The 18,825-nt window shown below is 38.9% G+C and overlaps 1 protein-coding gene across 8 annotated transcripts in view; it reads left to right on the top strand.

Moving 5' to 3' along the window:
- KIF16B (kinesin family member 16B) overlaps nucleotides 1-18,825 on the top strand; it is a 293,589-nt gene that overhangs the window by 134,558 nt on the left and 140,206 nt on the right. For all 8 annotated transcript variants that reach the window (XR_002136070.2, XM_019714654.2, XM_019714650.2 and 5 more), the window contains 3 exons: nucleotides 3,939-4,058; nucleotides 4,993-5,044; nucleotides 6,652-6,789. Coding sequence is in view for 7 of the 8 variants with exons in the window: in XM_019714654.2 (XP_019570213.2) it covers nucleotides 3,939-4,058; nucleotides 4,993-5,044; nucleotides 6,652-6,789 (310 nt within the window). In the remaining variant the exon portion in view is untranslated. The remainder of the gene's footprint in view (nucleotides 1-3,938; nucleotides 4,059-4,992; nucleotides 5,045-6,651; nucleotides 6,790-18,825) is intronic.

The raw sequence follows: 18,825 nt of genomic DNA, 5'->3' as shown, positions 1-18,825 counted from the left end.
GTTATGAATTTCAAATGATTTTCGAAGTCTCTGAGACTTATTTCAAGGAAGGAAAAGAAACAAACTATTTTTCATTGTCTAAAAAAGAAAAAGAAAATTAAACCAAACTGGGATGTATTCCAAAACAATTTCTCTAGTTTGAGTGGGAACTATTAGAGTTTAAAATACTGCCTTTTGGTGGGGTTATTGTCCACTTTTATGCAGAAAGAAAATACATATGTGTCTGGAGTTATGAGACCAGTTACTGTACTTGTCACATGGACCTGGAAGCCTGGAACAATTCATTGCCAGGAGGTTACCTGCCTTATGTGCAGCACTGTCACAGTTCTGAGCTACCAGACCTTCCAGTGAGTGTCGCATCCTGCACGACAAGAGCTGTGGGAAGCGAGAAGGGCACAGGGTTAAGAAAGACAGTAGCCAAGAACAGAGTGCAAGTGGGGCCAAGGGACTCAAGCCTCAAGGACTGAGCCCCGAATCAGGGCAACACAAAGCTTTTATTGGTTAACAAACGAGGAAGTAATCTTAAGATCTGTGAATTATGTGCTTGTTGGCTGTCTTTCCGAAAGTCCCCATTGTGCTCCAACACGTACTGGGCCTTCACGCACACACATAACTCTAGGGGATCCATTAAGGGGCAGCGGGGATATTATTTCTTCGGGTCTCAGTTTGCTGAAACATCTCCTCAAGGGAGTTTTATCGATATCTTTCCATCGAGCCTCAGTTTGCTGAAGCACTGCCTTGTGCTGAAGCACTGCCTCGTGAAATCCTGGGAAGAGCACGGGGAACAAACGGTTTGGCAGCTGTCAGGCAACAAGTGAGGGCATTGTTTTATGCAATGGGGCTGTATGATTAACTTCTCCATTGTGATTTATATCTTTAAAAAAGTTAAATACTTTTAACTTCTACTTGAATTCTGTGGGCAGAAGGAGAAGCACAAATTCTACCAATATCCCAGAGGTAGTAGCAGGGGTTGGTTTGTTTAGAGAGCTCATTTCAGCTAAGCTTTGCAAGGGCCTTGGTGTAACACATCAAATGACTCAAGTCTCTGACCTCAAAGCCTGAGGTTCTGAGCCCTGGGATGAGAACCAGGCTGATAAGAGGAGTAACTGATGAGCTTCATTTCCTTTTCATGAATCTGTTACGCATTGGTCATTTTCTCTATGTATCTATTTAATGGTTGTTAAATTAAATTTCTTTCTTTCAAGTTGTGGTATTTATTTATTTATTTATTTATTTATTTATTAGCCATCTTTTCTGCCACTTCATTCCATTGCCCTCTGCATGACTCCAGCTCTGCATGTGCATGTTTGAGACTCACACACATATCTGCAGAGATGAAGGCCTGAGGGACTGCTCTGCTTCCCCCACTCTTCCCCAGAAACTTAGAGGAGTTCCCTTGTCTGCAAGGTTGTGAGGTTCTGAATCTTTCACCTAGAGAATGGCAGAATTTGTACACTGTTTTAATATTTAAATGACACAAATACTTTTTCCATTCCAGGAATCTAGGGAATACCTGTTATGTTTTAGATAGTACTGGGCATTGGAGTTCCAGAGCTGTCTGATTGTTGGGGGGTGGGGGGTGGAGAAGACATTCACTGGGAGTGTCTCTCCCCAGGAGCCCAGGTTTGTAGCTTGGAATTGCTCTCCTGTTGCTCCCATCGCACCTGAAATCACAGAGCACAATGTCATGCTCTTGGGATGACTCACTGTGAACTTAGCACAGCTCAATTTCAAGGCTGGAATTCTCACCTTCAGTGCTCTGGAATTTGTCTGCTTTCCCTTGGACTTGCCTAGAAGCCTGATTTTAGAGGTCTTTTGTCTTGGACCTGATATTAAGACATAGGCCTACCAGTGTCTTCCCTAAAGGGCTGCCATTAACCCTCATTCCTGTATTTCTCTGAATTCACATGTATCTACCCACTCATTCATTCATTTGGTAAATATTAATTGAGGAGCTACTATGTGTCAGACATGTAATTAGTCACTTGGTTACATTCTAGTCGGGACAACTAATATACTTGTATATATAACATATCATATAGTGATAATTGCTAAGGAGAGGAAGAAATCAGGATAAGGGAGGTTGGTGATTACTATCTTGTATCGGGTGATGAGGAAAGTAGCTTTTGAGCAGAGACCTGAGGCAGTGAGAACCAAGTTATATATGTATATAGGGCAGTTCTTCTCAACTGGGACTGATCTTGTCCCCCAAGGCTCATTTGACAGTGTCTAGAGACACCTGGTTCTTAACAACCTCAGGGGAGATGTAGTGTGTTACTGTTATCTAGTGGGTAGAGTTCAGGGATGCTGGTAAACATCCTACAATACACAAGATATTCCTCCCATAATAAAGAATCATTTGGTTTAAAAGGTCAGTAGTGTCAACCAAGGGCAAGTAACCCTGCTTTAAGAGAATTGAAGGAATAGACAATATCAGAAGAAACAGCAACCACAAAAGCAGAAGGAAAAGCAATGTCTAAACCCCGAGGTAGAGGCAGACTGGCAAGTCTGAGGACAGCAGAGCCGTGGATTCCTAGAGAGGAATGAGCAAAGCGGAGAGTGGCAGGAGATGAGAGCAAGAGGTTAGCAAGGGATGCAATTGTGCAGTGCTTTGTAGAACCTTACAAAGACTTGGGCTCTTATTTCAGAGTATGGAAGGCCACATAAAGGATCTGATCAGAGGCATGGCCTGTCCTGGCATCCCTCTGGCTGTTGAGCAGAGCATGTGCCATAGTTGGGGCTTGAGTAGTGGTAGCCTGGATCATTGAGGTGATGGGGGGGGCAAGGGAAGAATGTGGTACAGGTAGCTTGATGCTATCAGGTGGGGGCATATTTTGAATGCAGAGTCAACACTAAATGTGTAGGGTTTAGAGAAAGTAAGGAGCAAAGTAGAGCCATGGTTTTTGGTCTGAGTAACTATACGAGTAAGGAAGGTTGGCATTTACTGAGAAGGGATAGCGTGCAGGTTTGGGAGGCAGGAGGAATCAAGGATTGGTTTTTCAGTGTATTAAGTTTCAGCTGCCTGTTTGGCATCCCTACAGATATACTGAGGCAGGCAGGCATATATAACATGCACACACACACACACACACACACACACACACACACACACACGGGTATGGAGTTAACGGAGAGGTCTGCCTGGGAATTTAGATTTGAGAGTCATCAGCATATAGGTTGCGGGTAAAGTCAAGAGGCAGGAAATCATCAACGGAGTGACTGTACTTACTAGACTTCCAAGGATGAAAGACTCCATAGAGTGGACTCAAAAGAGAGCAGGACGGGAGGAATTGGAGAACCACAAGAGTAGGGAACTCTTTGGAAGTTATTTTCTCTAAAGTGGCAGAGAGAAATTGGTGGGAGCTGGAGGGAGATCCAGAGCCAAGGGCAGTGGTGCTGGTGGTGGTGGGAGATCTGTAGCAGATTTGTGTGTGGAGGGGAATGATAAGTAAGAGGAGAAGATGATGCAGGAGACAGAAGGTCAGGCAGCTGTGGTGCGGGGGTAGCTAATGCACAGGACATCATTGCTCTTAGGGACGTGCACAGTTTGACTGTAGTAACTGGAGAGAAGAGCCAACAAATCAAGAGACATCTAGATACTAAGTGAAATAAAGATTTTAGAAGAGAAAGATTATTTTGTATTTGGGTGGTTATAGAACCTTTCCTAAGGAAGGCAAAGTTTGAACATGGTTCAAAGAGGTTATATGTATCAGGCAATAAGTTTAATTCATTTTATATTGAGCTTTTATATGTTTCAAGTTCACTTTGCCTACCATATGCCAGGATTTCAACATGAAGTTTAAGGTTCATTTTTCTTGGATTTTTTTTTTTTTTTTTTTGGATGCGAAATAACATTTTCTAACACTCTAAAGAATACCTAGCAAAAAGTTCTCTTTCCTTAAGGTAATCTTTTCTGTTTCTTTTCCTCCTAATTTCAGGAACAAACTCTAGCCCTTAGGAAAGAAGGGATTGGAGTTGTTTTGGATTCTGAACTGCCCCATTTGATTGGCATTGATGATGACCTTCTGAGTACTGGAATCATCTTATATCACTTGAAGGTAAAAACTGCTTAAGTGGAACATTCTAATTTTGTTTTCAGTTTTTCCTTTAGACACTAGCAAGGTTTGTTATAATACTCTGTGTCCATGGACACAGCTATTGCATTAAAGAATATGCAACAAATCTTTGAACCCTCTGGAGATTTTCAGCAGTTCATTGGGATTCTGTGGTATTAGAAGTTCACATTTTTATGGAGTTCTAAAGTAAATGAAGATTCATTTACTTTGCCTTCTAATTTGTAGAATTGATAAGAGGGAGGTAACGACCAAAAAAGCAGACGCACTGAGGAAGAAAAGTCACATGCAGTTGGAGCTGGGATTGGTTGTATGTAGTTTCCTGGTCGGTTGTGTTAATTATAAAGTTGTGTCTCTCGCATTATTGGACCTGGTCCTGAACAGGCTATTCATGTCAAGAGAGCAGAATCTGCCCATCAGCCTCAGTGTTGCTTCTGTAACCTTGACTTTAGTGTCCTCTTTCTCATCCATGGATTAAAATGAGAATCGTATTGTGCTGTGCTTTGTGGGCTCCCATAAACTATCTTTAGACACAAAGAAACTTCTCGCCACTGGAGGAAAATCTCACCAGAAAGGATCAGGAAGATAAGTGAGATTACTGTCCTGGGAAAGTCATTGATGCATGCCAAGATAGGAACCTACTCATTGTTGAGCCGTAAGCCCCAGGAGTTCTGCTCTCATTTTCTAGGCAACATTGGGTACTGTTTCAGAGTCTCAGTGAACTCTAATTGCACTGAGGCAGTGGTCTTCCCTGGTACATTGCCATGGCCTTCCCTGGGACATGGGACATTGCTGTGGCCTTCCCTGGGACCTTGCTCAGCCCATCAGTCATTAGGTTTCTTGGACTTAAATGACAAATGGAGACACAGACCATTCCTCATACTCTTACTAATAAATTTTACTTGACTTTTCTTTCCAGGAAGGTCAGACATATGTTGGTAGAGAAGATGCTTCAACAGAACAAGATATAGGTGAGAATCTTTATCAATTTCCCCTTCCCAATGATTTAAAAAATCATTTAATGAAAAACTTTCTTTTGGATGATGAACATGAATTAATTATAAAAAACAATTTTTCAAATATAGTATTGATCAATATATGTATTTCTGTAATATCTAACTCAACTCAAATGAATAACAAAACAATTAATTTAGCTAATAAAATGGAACTATGAATTATTTCCCCCCACCCTACATGCATTCTATGCTCCATCATGTCTTCCAGGAGCAGTTGTGTAAATCACTATGCTCTTGTCACAGTGAGACAATGGTTGATGAAAATATGCCAACAAACATGGGTAAAGGATACAAGACCCCTTCATAGGAAGGACATAGACACTTACCTGCACAAAGATGACGATGGAAAGGATACACAGATACAGCATACACACCTATGGAGGCACTACTTCCTAGGTTTCTTGAAAGTCTTCATGAGGCAAATAGATAACCAGGGATTCAGCCTGAGCAGGGTGAGGGCTTGCCAGGTTTTAAAAGCATAACTTAGGGAATTTGTGGCAGTGGCGGTGGTCTGTATATGTGTGTGGCAAGGTGGGGATTGGTAGGGGAAGAATTATATCTTCTCAGCTGTCTTTAGAATTGCTCGTGATTAATTTGCTTTCTTGCCAAGTATAAGCTATTAATCAAGCCAACCTTAGCATATTCCTACAGATATTTACTATTTCCTGTGAAAATGGGAGAGCTGAAAACCAATTCCCAGAAGTTCTTAGGTTCAACTGTTTTTGAGTAGAACTAAGCATCAGGCCTCTTCTTGTAATCCTTAAATTATGTGTTTGACCTTTGCGGTTGTTATAAATGATGCTGAGTGGTAAGAACACATGTTTTCTGTGAACAGAGCAGTTCAGTAGTGCAGTTCTGTGGAGAATAGTGGGAGCTACTTCATCTGTACTTGTGAGAATCTGGCTAAGATCTGTACCTAAAACCATGTAGGTTTGTTTGGCAGGAGTTTATATCTATGTCTAGCTTTTCATTAAACAAAATAACTCAGGTCGTCCTATGTGATTAGGTAAACCTTAGCAGCCACATGCTCTGAATTGGCACAGGCTATAGCAGTGTGCATCCCAGTACAGCTTCTAGAGAGTTCCTTGGGCTTCCCAAGATCCATGCCATGTTATGTTCACCCTTTTTTTTTCTCCTGGAACACAGTGCCTGTAAAGTCACAGTAAGTCCTTGACCCATGGAGCGCTTTTGTTCCCTCCATTTTACTGTGACCTTTGGATGGCTGGTAAAAGAAATCTATTCAGCATCAGAGTGACTCAGTGGTGTTCAGTTAAGACAAATTACTCAACTATTTTTTCCCTGAAGATGAAATAAATGAACATTCGAGAACTTATTTCCTTATACAGGTGATATCCAAACCCTTTTAAGGGATACCCTCATTTCTATCAGTTAATGCCACAAACTCCTGAAATTCAATTTCCTCACCAAGCATAAATGTTCACTTCACAATATTTATATAGAAAAGGAAAAGTATTCAATATGGGAAAATAAATAAGGGTTCGGAATCATTGCATTAGATACCAGAGAAAAATTTTTCTTTTTCCTTTTTTTTTCCAATGTAGTTCTTCATGGCCTCGACTTGGAGAGTGAACACTGTGTCTTTGAAAATGTCGGGGGGACGGTGACTCTGATACCCCTGAGTGGGTCTCAGTGCTCTGTGAATGGTGTTCAGATCATGGAGGCCACACACCTAAATCAAGGTATCTGGGTTCTGGTTTTCAGAAATGTTTATATATTCTGTTGCTAGAAAACAAGTTGGCTAGGTAATGGGGGAACATGTGCATCTTAGAATTAGTTACCAATTAAGTATTTAAAGATTAAAGGCTGCTTCATTATGTTGTTTTCTCTTTCGTTTTGCTGAAGGACTTCTTTATAATACCCATTGTCTTGTTGAATTAAACAGGAACATGTATGTAGTTATCTTAGAAGTTATTGCTGTAATGGAAATACGACTTTATCAGATTTTTTTAAGTTAAAAAAGTTTGCTTCCGATACAAAATCTTAACACAAAGCTTTGTTTAATAATTTAATTACCTTATGTGTATTATTTAATGAAAAGTTACAATTATAACATACATGATCTGGTATCTTTTTTCTTTTGAAATAATTTCATTAGAATAGCAAAGTTGCAAGAATAGTACAAAGAACTTTTTAACTTCAGAAGCGTTTGAAAATAAATTGCTAATATGATGCCCCACCACCTCTGAATACTTCAGTGCATATTTCCTTTAAACAATGGCATTCTCCTATGTAACTACAATACAACCATCCAAATTAGGAAACTAACACTAATACATTCCTACCATCTGATTCTCAGACCACTGTTCAGTTTTCAATATTGGTCCCAACAGTGTCCGTTATGGGTCCAGTGATTAGTCAGCGTCCTATGTTGCATTTGGTTACCATGTCTTTCTAGTCCCTTTCTGTCTGGAAATGTTCCTTGGTCTTTCCTTGACTTTTATAATTTTGACAATTTGGAAAACTGCAGGTCAGATATGTTCCTCTATGTAAATGTAGGACTTCTCTGATGCTTCCTCATGATTACACTAATATTACGTGTTTTTGACAAGCATATAGGAGAAATGCTGTATTTTTCTTGTGTTCCATTACACGGTTCCTATTGCCATTACTAATGATGTTCACTGTGATCATTTGATTAAGGTGGAGCTTGCTAGGCTTCTTCACTTTAAAATTACTCTGGTTTCAGAATCCATTGATCTTTTTCTTTTTTATCTGATTTAATTTTTGTTCTGATGGTTGCCGAATGGTGATTTTCTTCTTTCTTCATTCATTTTCTTTTTACTGTACAACAGTGTTTTTTAAGAAACCGTGTTTTACAGAAAGTTGGCTTTTTATTGTAAGAAAACTTTTTTCTTCTTGCCATTTATTTATTCATTTATTTGTTTAAATCATCAGCGTCACATTGCTTGCTATTTTATTTGGGAGGTCTTGGTTTATTTTTATCAATATTTATTTTGATACTCAAATCGTCCCAGACTTGGCCAATGGGAGTTCCTTCATGCTGGCTTCTCTGTCCTTTTGGCTTGTCCCCGTTGTTTGTGAATACTTTTTACTTTCTGATACAAGATGTTCCAGGCCCATCTTATACTTTGCTGCAATCAGCCAGTTAGTTCTACAGGGAGCCTGGTTCCTTTTAGTGGAGAATGAGATTTAGAAACCAAGATCTGGGCAGCTCGGTAAGCTCATTGCTGAAGTGTCGCTGCTCCAGGTCCTGTCAGTCAGTAGTGTTAAGGAAATTAACTGTGTGTGTGTGTGTGTGTGTGTGTGTGTGTGTCTGTGTGTCTGTGTGTCTATGTGTGTGTGTGTGTGAGAGAGAGAGAGAGACTTTTACAACTATGTTTCTGTTTATATTGCTATATTGAAATATATTTAACTATCTACATTGCTAACCAGGAATTTACACCAACACCTGTAATTCCAACCCAATACCATAGAGTTCATTCTAGTTTTCTCCTTTTTCATATTTGTAGCTCCCTTTCCTGACAGTTGCAAACCTTACTCCCACTATGTAACCAATATTTTGTCACTACTGCTTCCTCCTCATTGAGGGACCCTCCCCTTCCTGCTTAGGCTGCGACACTCCATGCTGGGCGCCCTCACCCTTCTCTTAGTGCAGAAACGTGTCACATGTCTCCCATTCCCATGCTGATGCCTACTTTGGTTAGTCCTGCCTAGTGGATTTTGGACTGAGTTATGCAAGAAAGAAATAAGTTGTATTATATTTTATCCCCATTTTTGTGTATTATATATAGTCCTTATACTTACAGTTTTTTTGTGTGGTTACATACCTGTTATAACATAAGAATTGGAAAGATGGGGACCAAAAAGCATGTGTCATTGGCTTAGCCATATCATAAGTGGGAGTTAGTTATAAGGAGTATCTCAGAAATGAAGGACATATAGCATGGACCAGGACAGTCATGCTTTTATAGGAGGTACCTAGAGTCTATCAAAGATATCCTAAAAAGCAATTGATGGGACAGTTACCCATATTCCCACCTCCACAGCATCTACTCAGCCACCCATCAAAATTATTTCATTTTGAAATATTTAATTGTTTAACACATCTGAGGTGCACTGCTCTGTATAGATCTGACTTAATTTCCCTGACATTGGTATACCATTTATTATAACCTTCCTCCACACTACCCCCATGTCCCTTTTGAAGAAACTTTGTTTACCAAAAATGAAAACACATATAGCATATCTGTCTACTTCTTTGCTTCCCACTTTGTTCCAGTACTCTGTATTTCTCTACTTTTGTACCAGTATCACATTGTTTTAATGCCTGTTATGTTATAATATGCTTTCTTTTCTCATGTGAGTGATTTTTGCTATTCATGCCTATTAATTTTTTCAAAGAAAATTTAGAATCATTTTGTTCTAAAATATCCTTTGAGAAGTTAGATTTTTTTTCTCATTTTGAAAAATATAGTTCCATGTTGGGAGTTCTGTTTACTCTGTATATGTCTTCTTCTACTTGAATTATCATCTATTTCTTACAATAAAGCTTGGAAGGTTTTTAATATATGAGGTATGATCACAAAATATGGTGAATGTTTAAATAAAAAAGAATTTATTACAGTAAAAGACACATTGCCATTAATTCTCCTCAGAATACTCCCCCTTGCTTCAAACACACTTATGCCATCATTCTTACCACTTTCTGAAGCAGTTCTGGAACTCCTCTTTCATGAGTTCCTTTCGTTGCACTGACGTGGCTGCCTTGATGTCCTGAATCGATTCAAAACATTTACCTTTCATGGTCATTTTGACTTTGGGGAAGAACCAGAAGTCGTACGGTGCCAGATCCGGTAAATAAGGTGGATGAGAACACACCGTAATGGTTTTATTTGACAGAAATTGCCATGCCAGAAGTGATGTGTGACATGGAATCTTTCCATTGTGATCACGAAATACAGTGAATGCTGCTGCCAAGTGCCATCCAATGGAAAGGCAGGGATCTTCAATACAAGAAGTGGTATATCAAACCTTAGTAACAGTGTGTGGCAAATTTCAACTTGTTCGTGCAGTCAGTTGGGTGTGAGGTATGGTTGAGAGAAGGTGTGTTTTAAAGTGTGCCATAAATCATCCTCCATCATGACAATGCTCCGTGTCACACATCGCTTCTGGTATACGGCCATTTCTGACAAATAAAACATCACTGCCCAAATTTCTATCAAATAAAACATCACTGCCCAAAACTGGGGAGAAAAAAATCCTTCATTCTATAATAATCTATTTTCATGATAGTGTTACAGGTTTTTCCAGCACAAAGGGCTTTTAAGAATATCAATTTAAAACCATACAAGGAAAATGGAGCCCAAAGAATTTAGTGACTGGACTCTAGGACTTCTGAGTCTTGTGCGTGGTTCTTCCAGATACCCAGAATGCAGTATTGCTTGTCTGTGGAAATTAAAGAAGGAGTCATGTATGGTTGGGATTAATGTGGGGGCGTTCTTTAGTATAAGCAGTGCTTAAAAAACAAATAGCCCACAAACTTCAACATTAGCTGCTGGATCCACCTGGCTTTGTTTTCCGGCCATGAGACTGTACTCTCCCTGCTCCAGCCTTGTTTCTCTGGAGCTTCTGGAGCTTTCACTGTCCACATCCTGGCCACTGAGTGCTGAGAAGACTGAGTGGATTACAGTGTATTGCAGTGATCACTGCTCCTACTATATTATAGGTTAGCTAGGTCTTTTGTGGATTGCCTGGAAGCAGTTATGTGTAGTGATGTTTCTGTGAGAAAATCAGTCCTGAGTTCCAAACAACATACTTTTGAAAATGAAACTTTTAGAGCACATACTGTTTAATATGGGAATTGCCTAGAAGTTAATATTTAATATTAGAGTAATCCACCCCGAAAAAAAAAGATTAATTTATTTATTTAGTTCAAAGAAATTGTGTATCATTCTATTGCCCCCTACTTATGTAACTATAATTATGTCTCAAATTCTTTGTGGACTGAGGTATGGTAGATAAATAATAAATACATCTCCTGTGCAGTATTTTTATTAAATGGTGTTTTGTCTTAAATTTTTACCTAAATTGAAAGTCCATTTAAAAAAATATGCCTGTTTAAGTTAGTGATGAGTGGGAACTAAATTTTTCATTTTCATGTTGAAGATAGGACTTGTCCTAAGAAAGTAGTGGTACTAATTGACATTCAAGGTTAACCATCAGAATTTTCTCTCCCTGAGGGATGCTCTTAATTGTTTTATTACCACGGTGCTATGATTTTCAGATCTGATGGGCTTGAGTTCCTCTGGCATTCTGCTCTGCTACAGAACAGCTTTCTCAGTATTACTGTTAATAAAATTGACATAAAAATGCTATGTTTCAAGGTGTTAAAATACCGTGCACTGAGTATAAATGTCATTAGTAAGTCTTAGGGCAGTGAAATGCAAGATGACTTTGTGTTTCAAGGCATTACACGAGAGAAGCAAGCTAGGACTCTTTTTTTTAATGCGCATGCTTTAAGACTGAAAGATTCCATCAAGGGGAAAGCATATACTGTCCTTCAGAAATTAGGGTAGGAATTGTCTACTTAACCTTGCTTGATTATTGAGCCTTATTAAAATGAGAACTGGAACACACTTTTAAAACACAAAATATATGATATACTATTGTTTGTGGTTACAAAAATATGTAGTAAAAATACAAAGATGTGAATGAGACTGACACATGACTACTTCTGTTGACTACGAGAATGAATGTGCCTGTTAAAAAGGACTCCTTGTGGCAAATTGGGTTCAAATTTGTAAACACACTCTAGTAGTCATTGCTAAACAGGGCCTCTCATATTCTCTGCGCTTCAGGGAGAAGCTGCACTGAGCTACCAGCCTCCAGCATTGTGCTTCTGCTGTCAGAGTTGAGTCTTATAAAGGAGCTTCTAGGCTGGTGAATCAAACAATGGGCTAAAGACCTGCTCTGGTCAATTGGGGCTGCACAAGCTATATCCTCATTTGTGTCTTTGGTCAATCAACTGCTCCAGTCAAATTGTGAGGAATCCTCATTCCCATGAGAATGGACCAATCAGGGACTGGGGTAAGGAACTCTTCTCTACATAAGCCAGCTTCACCTCTGCCTTAGTGAAGGCCACTTTCAGTTTTTACTGAGGACTGTTTCCCTGGAGCTGAGCTGTTTCTCCCAACTGAGCTGTGACACCAGCGCTATAACACTGGAGTTGTAACACTGGAGCCTCCTCCTCTGGGCCGCCTCATAGAGTTGCTCCACAGCTATGTTGTTTCATGATTGAGCGGTTTTTATGGAATAGTTCCTCTCCCTACCCTACACCTGAAACTGGGGACTCCTCTTGGCATTGAATTGGCCACAGTAACCTTTGTTGACACTACAGTATAGTGTTAACCTCTGGAGAAAAAGGGGAGTTTCTGATTAGGCAGGGTTACAAAAGATTCAACTGTATCTATAATGTTTTAGATTTTAAAGAAAAACAAAGACTAAAGCAAAAAAAAAAAAAAATGAAAAAAGTATATAGACTTCATTAAAATATAACAATGGGGAAATAAGATAACATAGCAGTATATTCGTACTCCTTGGCTTTTATTCATGAAACGATTTAAGTAAAGCTGTCAAGAACAGAAATTACAGATAAATGTTTATCCAAGTTACAGTGATCCAACCATGTTAACTCCACATTGACTGGATTCCTTGTTCACCCTGCACTACCAGCAGCTCCCTATCTTTTTACTATCAGTTTTCAGTTTATTGCTGATATTTGGTATTCAAATGTCTCTTTTCATTAGTAAATTACTGTTCATTTGGAAATGTGTTAGTTTGGCTGTCACATTAAAAAGCACATGTAGTAATTACCACTTCTTTATCTAAATCACTTAAGGCACTTGTGACTATCAACTAATAGGAGATTTATCTATATTTAGCAAATTGTCACCATTGCGGGGAAATTTTTACCTGTGTCAGTGAACAGCCTTCCTTCTTTCAGATTGCATAAACAGTACATCCCCTGCCTTAAATTGCAGGAATACTTTCATCTGGTAATGTCACTAAAATGAAAAGCATTTGCTAATACCGTGGGAGTTAAATATGATCACATATATAACACATGTTGCCTTAAGCCTGTGTATGAAGCTTTTCTCCTTTTGTTTGAGTTCTTCCAGAAACAGTGCATGGATATGTAGCGTTGCATGTAACTATGCTCTTCAATTGGCATGCTCTCTGACACTTAGTTTTCCTCACTCCTGTGATTCCATAGAAAGAGGAGGCAATTGCTAGAGAAAAAAGTGTGAATTTGACCTTGGAGTCTAGTTCATAGGCCTTGAGTTGTTCTCAGACCTTAGCTTAGGTTTTTCTTTTTTCTTTCTTTTTTTTCATATACTTAATATGAAATGCTATAAAAATCAATTGAGTTATAATTTAAAAACTGTCCTCCAATTGCCAGGAAATATCTCTTATTTTGACTATTATATTTTTCTTTTTTGTAGTAATGTTATTTTAAAGCTGAAATTTGTTAAATGTAATTACTTTTTTGTTCATATCAGTGAACTCCTTTGGTCTTCTTGCTGGTTCGTCAGAGACATTGAACATACAACTGTCCTTTTAAAGTGCTGCAGAAGCTGCATTTGGGGAATTTACACTTAGGTGCCTTTGAATGTGTTATGCTTGAGTGTCAAAATATATTTGCGTCTATTCAAGCACTCAGAAAGAGGGAACAGGTGATTGTCTGGGGAGTGAAGCTCAGGAGTCTTGGATAAAATTTTCATTTGCTGACAGGCTCCTGTGAGTTGTTCAGAAGCAAATTAAAAAATAATTTTTTGTGGATCTAGAAAAGGAAATAGATCTTCTAGGAGTTTAGCCAAGATACCTAGTGAACAGAAGAGACCTTTTACACACTACAAAAAGCCAGCAGATATCAGTGTCTACCCTCTCGCCCATTTGACTCACCTGCACTTGCCCATAAGCACTCAGTAGATTTCTTCTTCAAATTTGAGACCTGCAAATCTGGGTTGCGTGTGGATGATTCAGCAGATACTTTTGAATATCAAAGTGTGTCCCCAAAGCCAGTGATTCTTAAAGTGTGTCCCCAGCCAGGACTATCAGCATTACCTGGAAACTTTTTGAAATGCCCCATCCTAGACCTACTGAATTTGAAAATCTAGGATGGGGTCCAACAATCTATTTTTTGTTTTCCAACACTTGCAAGTGATTCTGATGCCCACTCTAATATGAGAGCAGCTGACCAAAGCTAGTCACACTGAAGTCAGTTCCTTGGTGCCCCAGACTTTGGGCATGAGACAACCATTTGTCAGTTTCTTGTTTGGTTCATCACATCTATTTGCCATATTCTGTCTGCTCCTTTTTAAATTTTATTTTCAACTTCACATCCCATAGGGTGGTTTTACACTGTGTCTTGGCATTTACCTTTTTGGGGTTTGCCAAGTTTCTTGAATTTATAGGTTTATATCTTTCTCCAGATTTAGGAAACTTTCAGCCATTATTTGGTTAGTTTTTTTTTTTTTTTCTTTCTTCATTATATTCTTTCTCCTTTTGTTTTGGGGCTCCAATTACATGACTGTTAATTTTTTTAGTATTGTCCCACAGGTCTCTGAAGTTCTGTTTACTTATTTTTGATTTTGGTAAACTTTTTTCTTTGCTTTTCAGATTAGATAATTTCAATTGATCTGTCTCAAAGTTTACTGACCCACTTTCTCTGTCATTTCCATTTTGCTGTTAAGCTCATCCAGTAGGCTTTTTTTTTTTTCAATTTTGGTTAATGTATTTTTGGTTGTAATATTTGATTATTCTTTGCATCTTTTATTTCTTTGTTGAAACCTTTTTACCTTTCAAGAATATTCCCTTAAGTTTGAACACTTTTATAATAGCTAATTTAAAGTCTTTATCAAATAACTCCAGCATCTTTGTGATCTCAGCATTAATATCTGTTGATTTTTTTTTTCCTCACATAAATGGAGATTTTTCCCAGTGCTTCATATGCTGAGTGATATTAGATCACATCCTGGATATTTTGGTACCATGTTATGAGATTCTGGGTCTTGTTTAAATTCTATGGGAAATGTTAATTTTTGTTTGTTAGGTTTTATTTTTAGCAGGCAGTTGACCTGGTTGGATTCAGACATAAGTTAGAATCACAGCCTCTGTGGGTTGTGATTTGAGTTCCAATGCCAGTTCAGTTTTCAAAGCATTTGTGCTACTATTCTAGTCTGTCCCATCAGGGTGCTACCCAGTGGCCAGTTTGGGATCTGAGCAGTGGTTTACATCTTAATTCAGTTCTCATAGTCTTCATGTGCTGTTAAAAATCAGATCCATGCATGCACAGTTGGGGATGGCCCAGGAATTCATAAACAATTTCTACAAGGATGCCTTTCTGAACTTTTCGCTCTATACCATCTCCCAAGGGTTTTTCTTTTTCTGTCATCTAGCTACAAGTATGGAGCTTCATACTACTTTTCATGTTCTTCTTGCACTTGTCCCCATGTCCATGGCCAAGCAGTGAGAGGACAGAGAACGGAAAAAACAACAGGGGTGTTCCCCACCCTCCTGGGGACCATAGCTCCTGTGACTAGAGGGAGATTTCCTCCTCCCTCATAGGTTGAAACATCTGTGGGCCCCCTGCTTCTGCCGCTGTTGCTGCCAGGGGACCCTCTCCTTCCTCCTCAAACATGAACTGGAGGGCTCTCTGAACTTCTCTCATTTGCACTGATGTCAACTTTTGGATTTACTCCTAGACCAAGCCAGGGAACACTGGAGGAAAGAAATGGTAAATTCACCATCAGTTGAGTGGTACTTCAGATCCTGGTCTTCTTCAACCTACCTGCTATTGTTCATTTTTCAGGGCTCTCAGAAAACTGCTGCCTCTATGGTCAGTGGCATTCAGTGGGAGAGACGGGTTTGAATGTGCTTATTCCATCTTATACAGAACCAAAATTCCTCCCATAGGGTGGTTTTAGACTGTTAAACAAGAAGAAATTTACCCAAAGCCAAATTTTAAAGTGAGTGAATGTATTTGCCATAATGGTACATGTTGCAAAAGTGACTTAGATATGCTTTGACAAAAGTGTGTAGTGAAGAAACGTTGAAATACAGTGGTACCTCGGTTTTCTAATGTAATCCATTCTGGAAGACGAGTTCTGAAATGTTTGAAAACAGCCAATAGCTAGGCCTCAGGATCTTGCACTCAGTAGAGGCCGCATGACATAATCGACTTCCGAGGTGTGTTTGAAAACCGAAGCATGTACTTCTGGGTTTACGGCGTTCGTAAACCGAAATGTTCGTCAATGGAGATGTTCGAAAACCGAGGTACTACTGTACTAGAAAGAAAGCAGCTGAGGTGGGAGCCGGAGTAGTGGGAGACCAAGGCTGCTGAGTCACGGCTGCTTTGTAGGGCTCATGAATCCCAGACTGTTGGCATGAATTTTCTGTGGAAAGTGCTTGCAGAGGCGAAGGACAGTATAGTGTTTGTGTAGCCCCAATGGAGGCTTGGAGATGCGCAGTAACAAAACGGGGTTGATGACGGTACGAGACTGTTGGAGCTTAGGGAGAAGGGACACAGTTTTGGAAGAACTGTTTTAGAAGGAACAATGGGATATAGACAGCTTGGAGTGTGTGGGAGGCTAGAACTAAATAATTGAGATTGTTACTAACAGAATAAGTAGTGTTACTGGTGAAAAATATGAAGTAAAGAAAGTTACAAATAGCTTGACCAGTTAGTGTAATGCTTTCCATTCTGTCCCTTAGATTTTATCATTTCATTGTCTGCTGTCTGGTATCGCCCTCTAATTATTTCATATACTTTCTACATTTTCTTTCAGAAGGAAGAAAACTGTTCCACACACTCTTTTTGTATCTCCTCCGAGGCTTTAAGAAGGAAAAAAATTCAGCTCCCACTCATCCCACATCTCCCCCTACCTCACACTTCTAAAAATTTCTTTGGCGGTGACACTGGAGCATCTTGAAAATTTTACAAAGCTCCACATTCAGCCTGTGCACACAATTGGGCAAATCATTCTTGATGGATTACTTGTTTGGAAACCTTAGTAACAAAGATTGAAAATCTATTTTCTTCTCCTAAGTCCAATAATCTAAGTTTGCCATTTTTACTTTACCAGGAGTAAACAAGGGTTTTAAATGATTTATCTAAACCTGGAAATTGTAACTCCATATGTGAATTATAAATGTTGAAAAGGAAAGGACAGCCTATGTGGCTTTTTGGTAAGGCGTCCTGTGCCTTCTTGTCCTTCAGAAATACTAACTGATGATCTGATGGCATGCTGTGAGACTGACACCCGCTATCCTTGATGCCAAGTGCCTATCATCATCCGAGCCAGCCTCAACCCCAAGCCATGTGGCCTGTTTGAATTCATTAATATTCACATGAAATTGTTTCACCCACCACAGTCACCATGGCGGATCTTAATCTTCACCATATTGCTGCCCAAAGCCATTTTTTGAGTTGGAGAAAAAATACTATAATACAGGTATCATAAATAAAAAAGTCACTGTCACAAGAGTTCAAGGCCCTAGGACATATTCTTTAATATGTTCTTAAGTACTGGCATATATTAGTGGAAATTAGACTTTCTCTTTATCAGGTCCCCCAAATAGTACCATCATCGTAACCTGTTTTAATATAAATATTTTAAAGACATTTTAAATCAGAAGGGAAATTGTCACACAAGCTGGTTTGTTTTTGCTTGATTCAGGAAATGAAATAAGAACTCCATCCATCCTACCTCACCCCAACCCCTCATTCAGTACCATTGCAGAGAATTATATGTTCTTAGACAGAGCTTTGCCTTTGATTGTTGTATCTAAAATGAAAACCTCTATTTTCCTGAGCATACTTTAGCAGTGCGTTATAACCTGTCTGTGTGTATGGGGGATGGTCGGATTCTACAGTATTAAGCCCTGAAGCAGAATTTCAAAGCGCCCACTATTTTTTGTCCTCTAAGCTCATATTACATTGGACTAAGCACTTTTAAGGATATAGTTGTCTTTTATGCTTCTATTAATTGTAACCCAGAATGAAATAATTCATACATCATCACCTCAAAAACATTCATATGACATTTAGTAGAAAAAAAAAAAGAGTTGCTTTATTTGTGTAGTTAGCAGAATTAGGAAATCTCACATAAAATTTGAAAAAAGTAATTATAGTGATATTAATTGTTATCATTATATTCCTTAAAAATCACTAGAAATGGTTACATGTTTAACATTTTTCAGTGTACCTGAAATATTAAAATAGAAAATGTCATGTGAAACCAATTTCAGTGGTTTCATTCAGAGATTTAAATGAAGGTTTTATTGTTGTTAACGAGTGTTTTAGTCTACCCTTTTACAATGTCATTTCCCCTCCATCCCTTTTAAAGACCATCTGGAATTTGTCTATCTTTAAGTATTTAACAGGCCCTGAAGTAATTGCAAATAAGCCATCATATATTTCAAGATTTAGACATACTCTAAAAGCTAAAGATTAAGTGCATCACAAAAAGTTCATCTGCTGTGATTAATTACATTAACCTCAGATCAAGGAGTAGTTCATAGTTAAATGGAATTTAAGATCTGGAAAGAACCTTAGAAAGTATCCAGTTTTGTGACTAGATGAGGAGACTGAATTCTGGAGAGTTTAAGCAGTGACTCGTTTTTGGCCACCCCAAGGGTTCTGGGCAGCCCACAGGTTCCGGGTCTCACCCAGAAACCTTACACCATCAGTCATT

Source organism: Rhinolophus sinicus, linkage group LG13 (genome assembly GCF_036562045.2).
Source record: "Rhinolophus sinicus isolate RSC01 linkage group LG13, ASM3656204v1, whole genome shotgun sequence".
Lineage (NCBI taxonomy): Eukaryota > Metazoa > Chordata > Mammalia > Chiroptera > Rhinolophidae > Rhinolophus > Rhinolophus sinicus.
The sequence above is the reverse complement of the archived record's forward strand: the minus strand, read 5'-3'. Positions and strand labels throughout refer to the sequence as shown.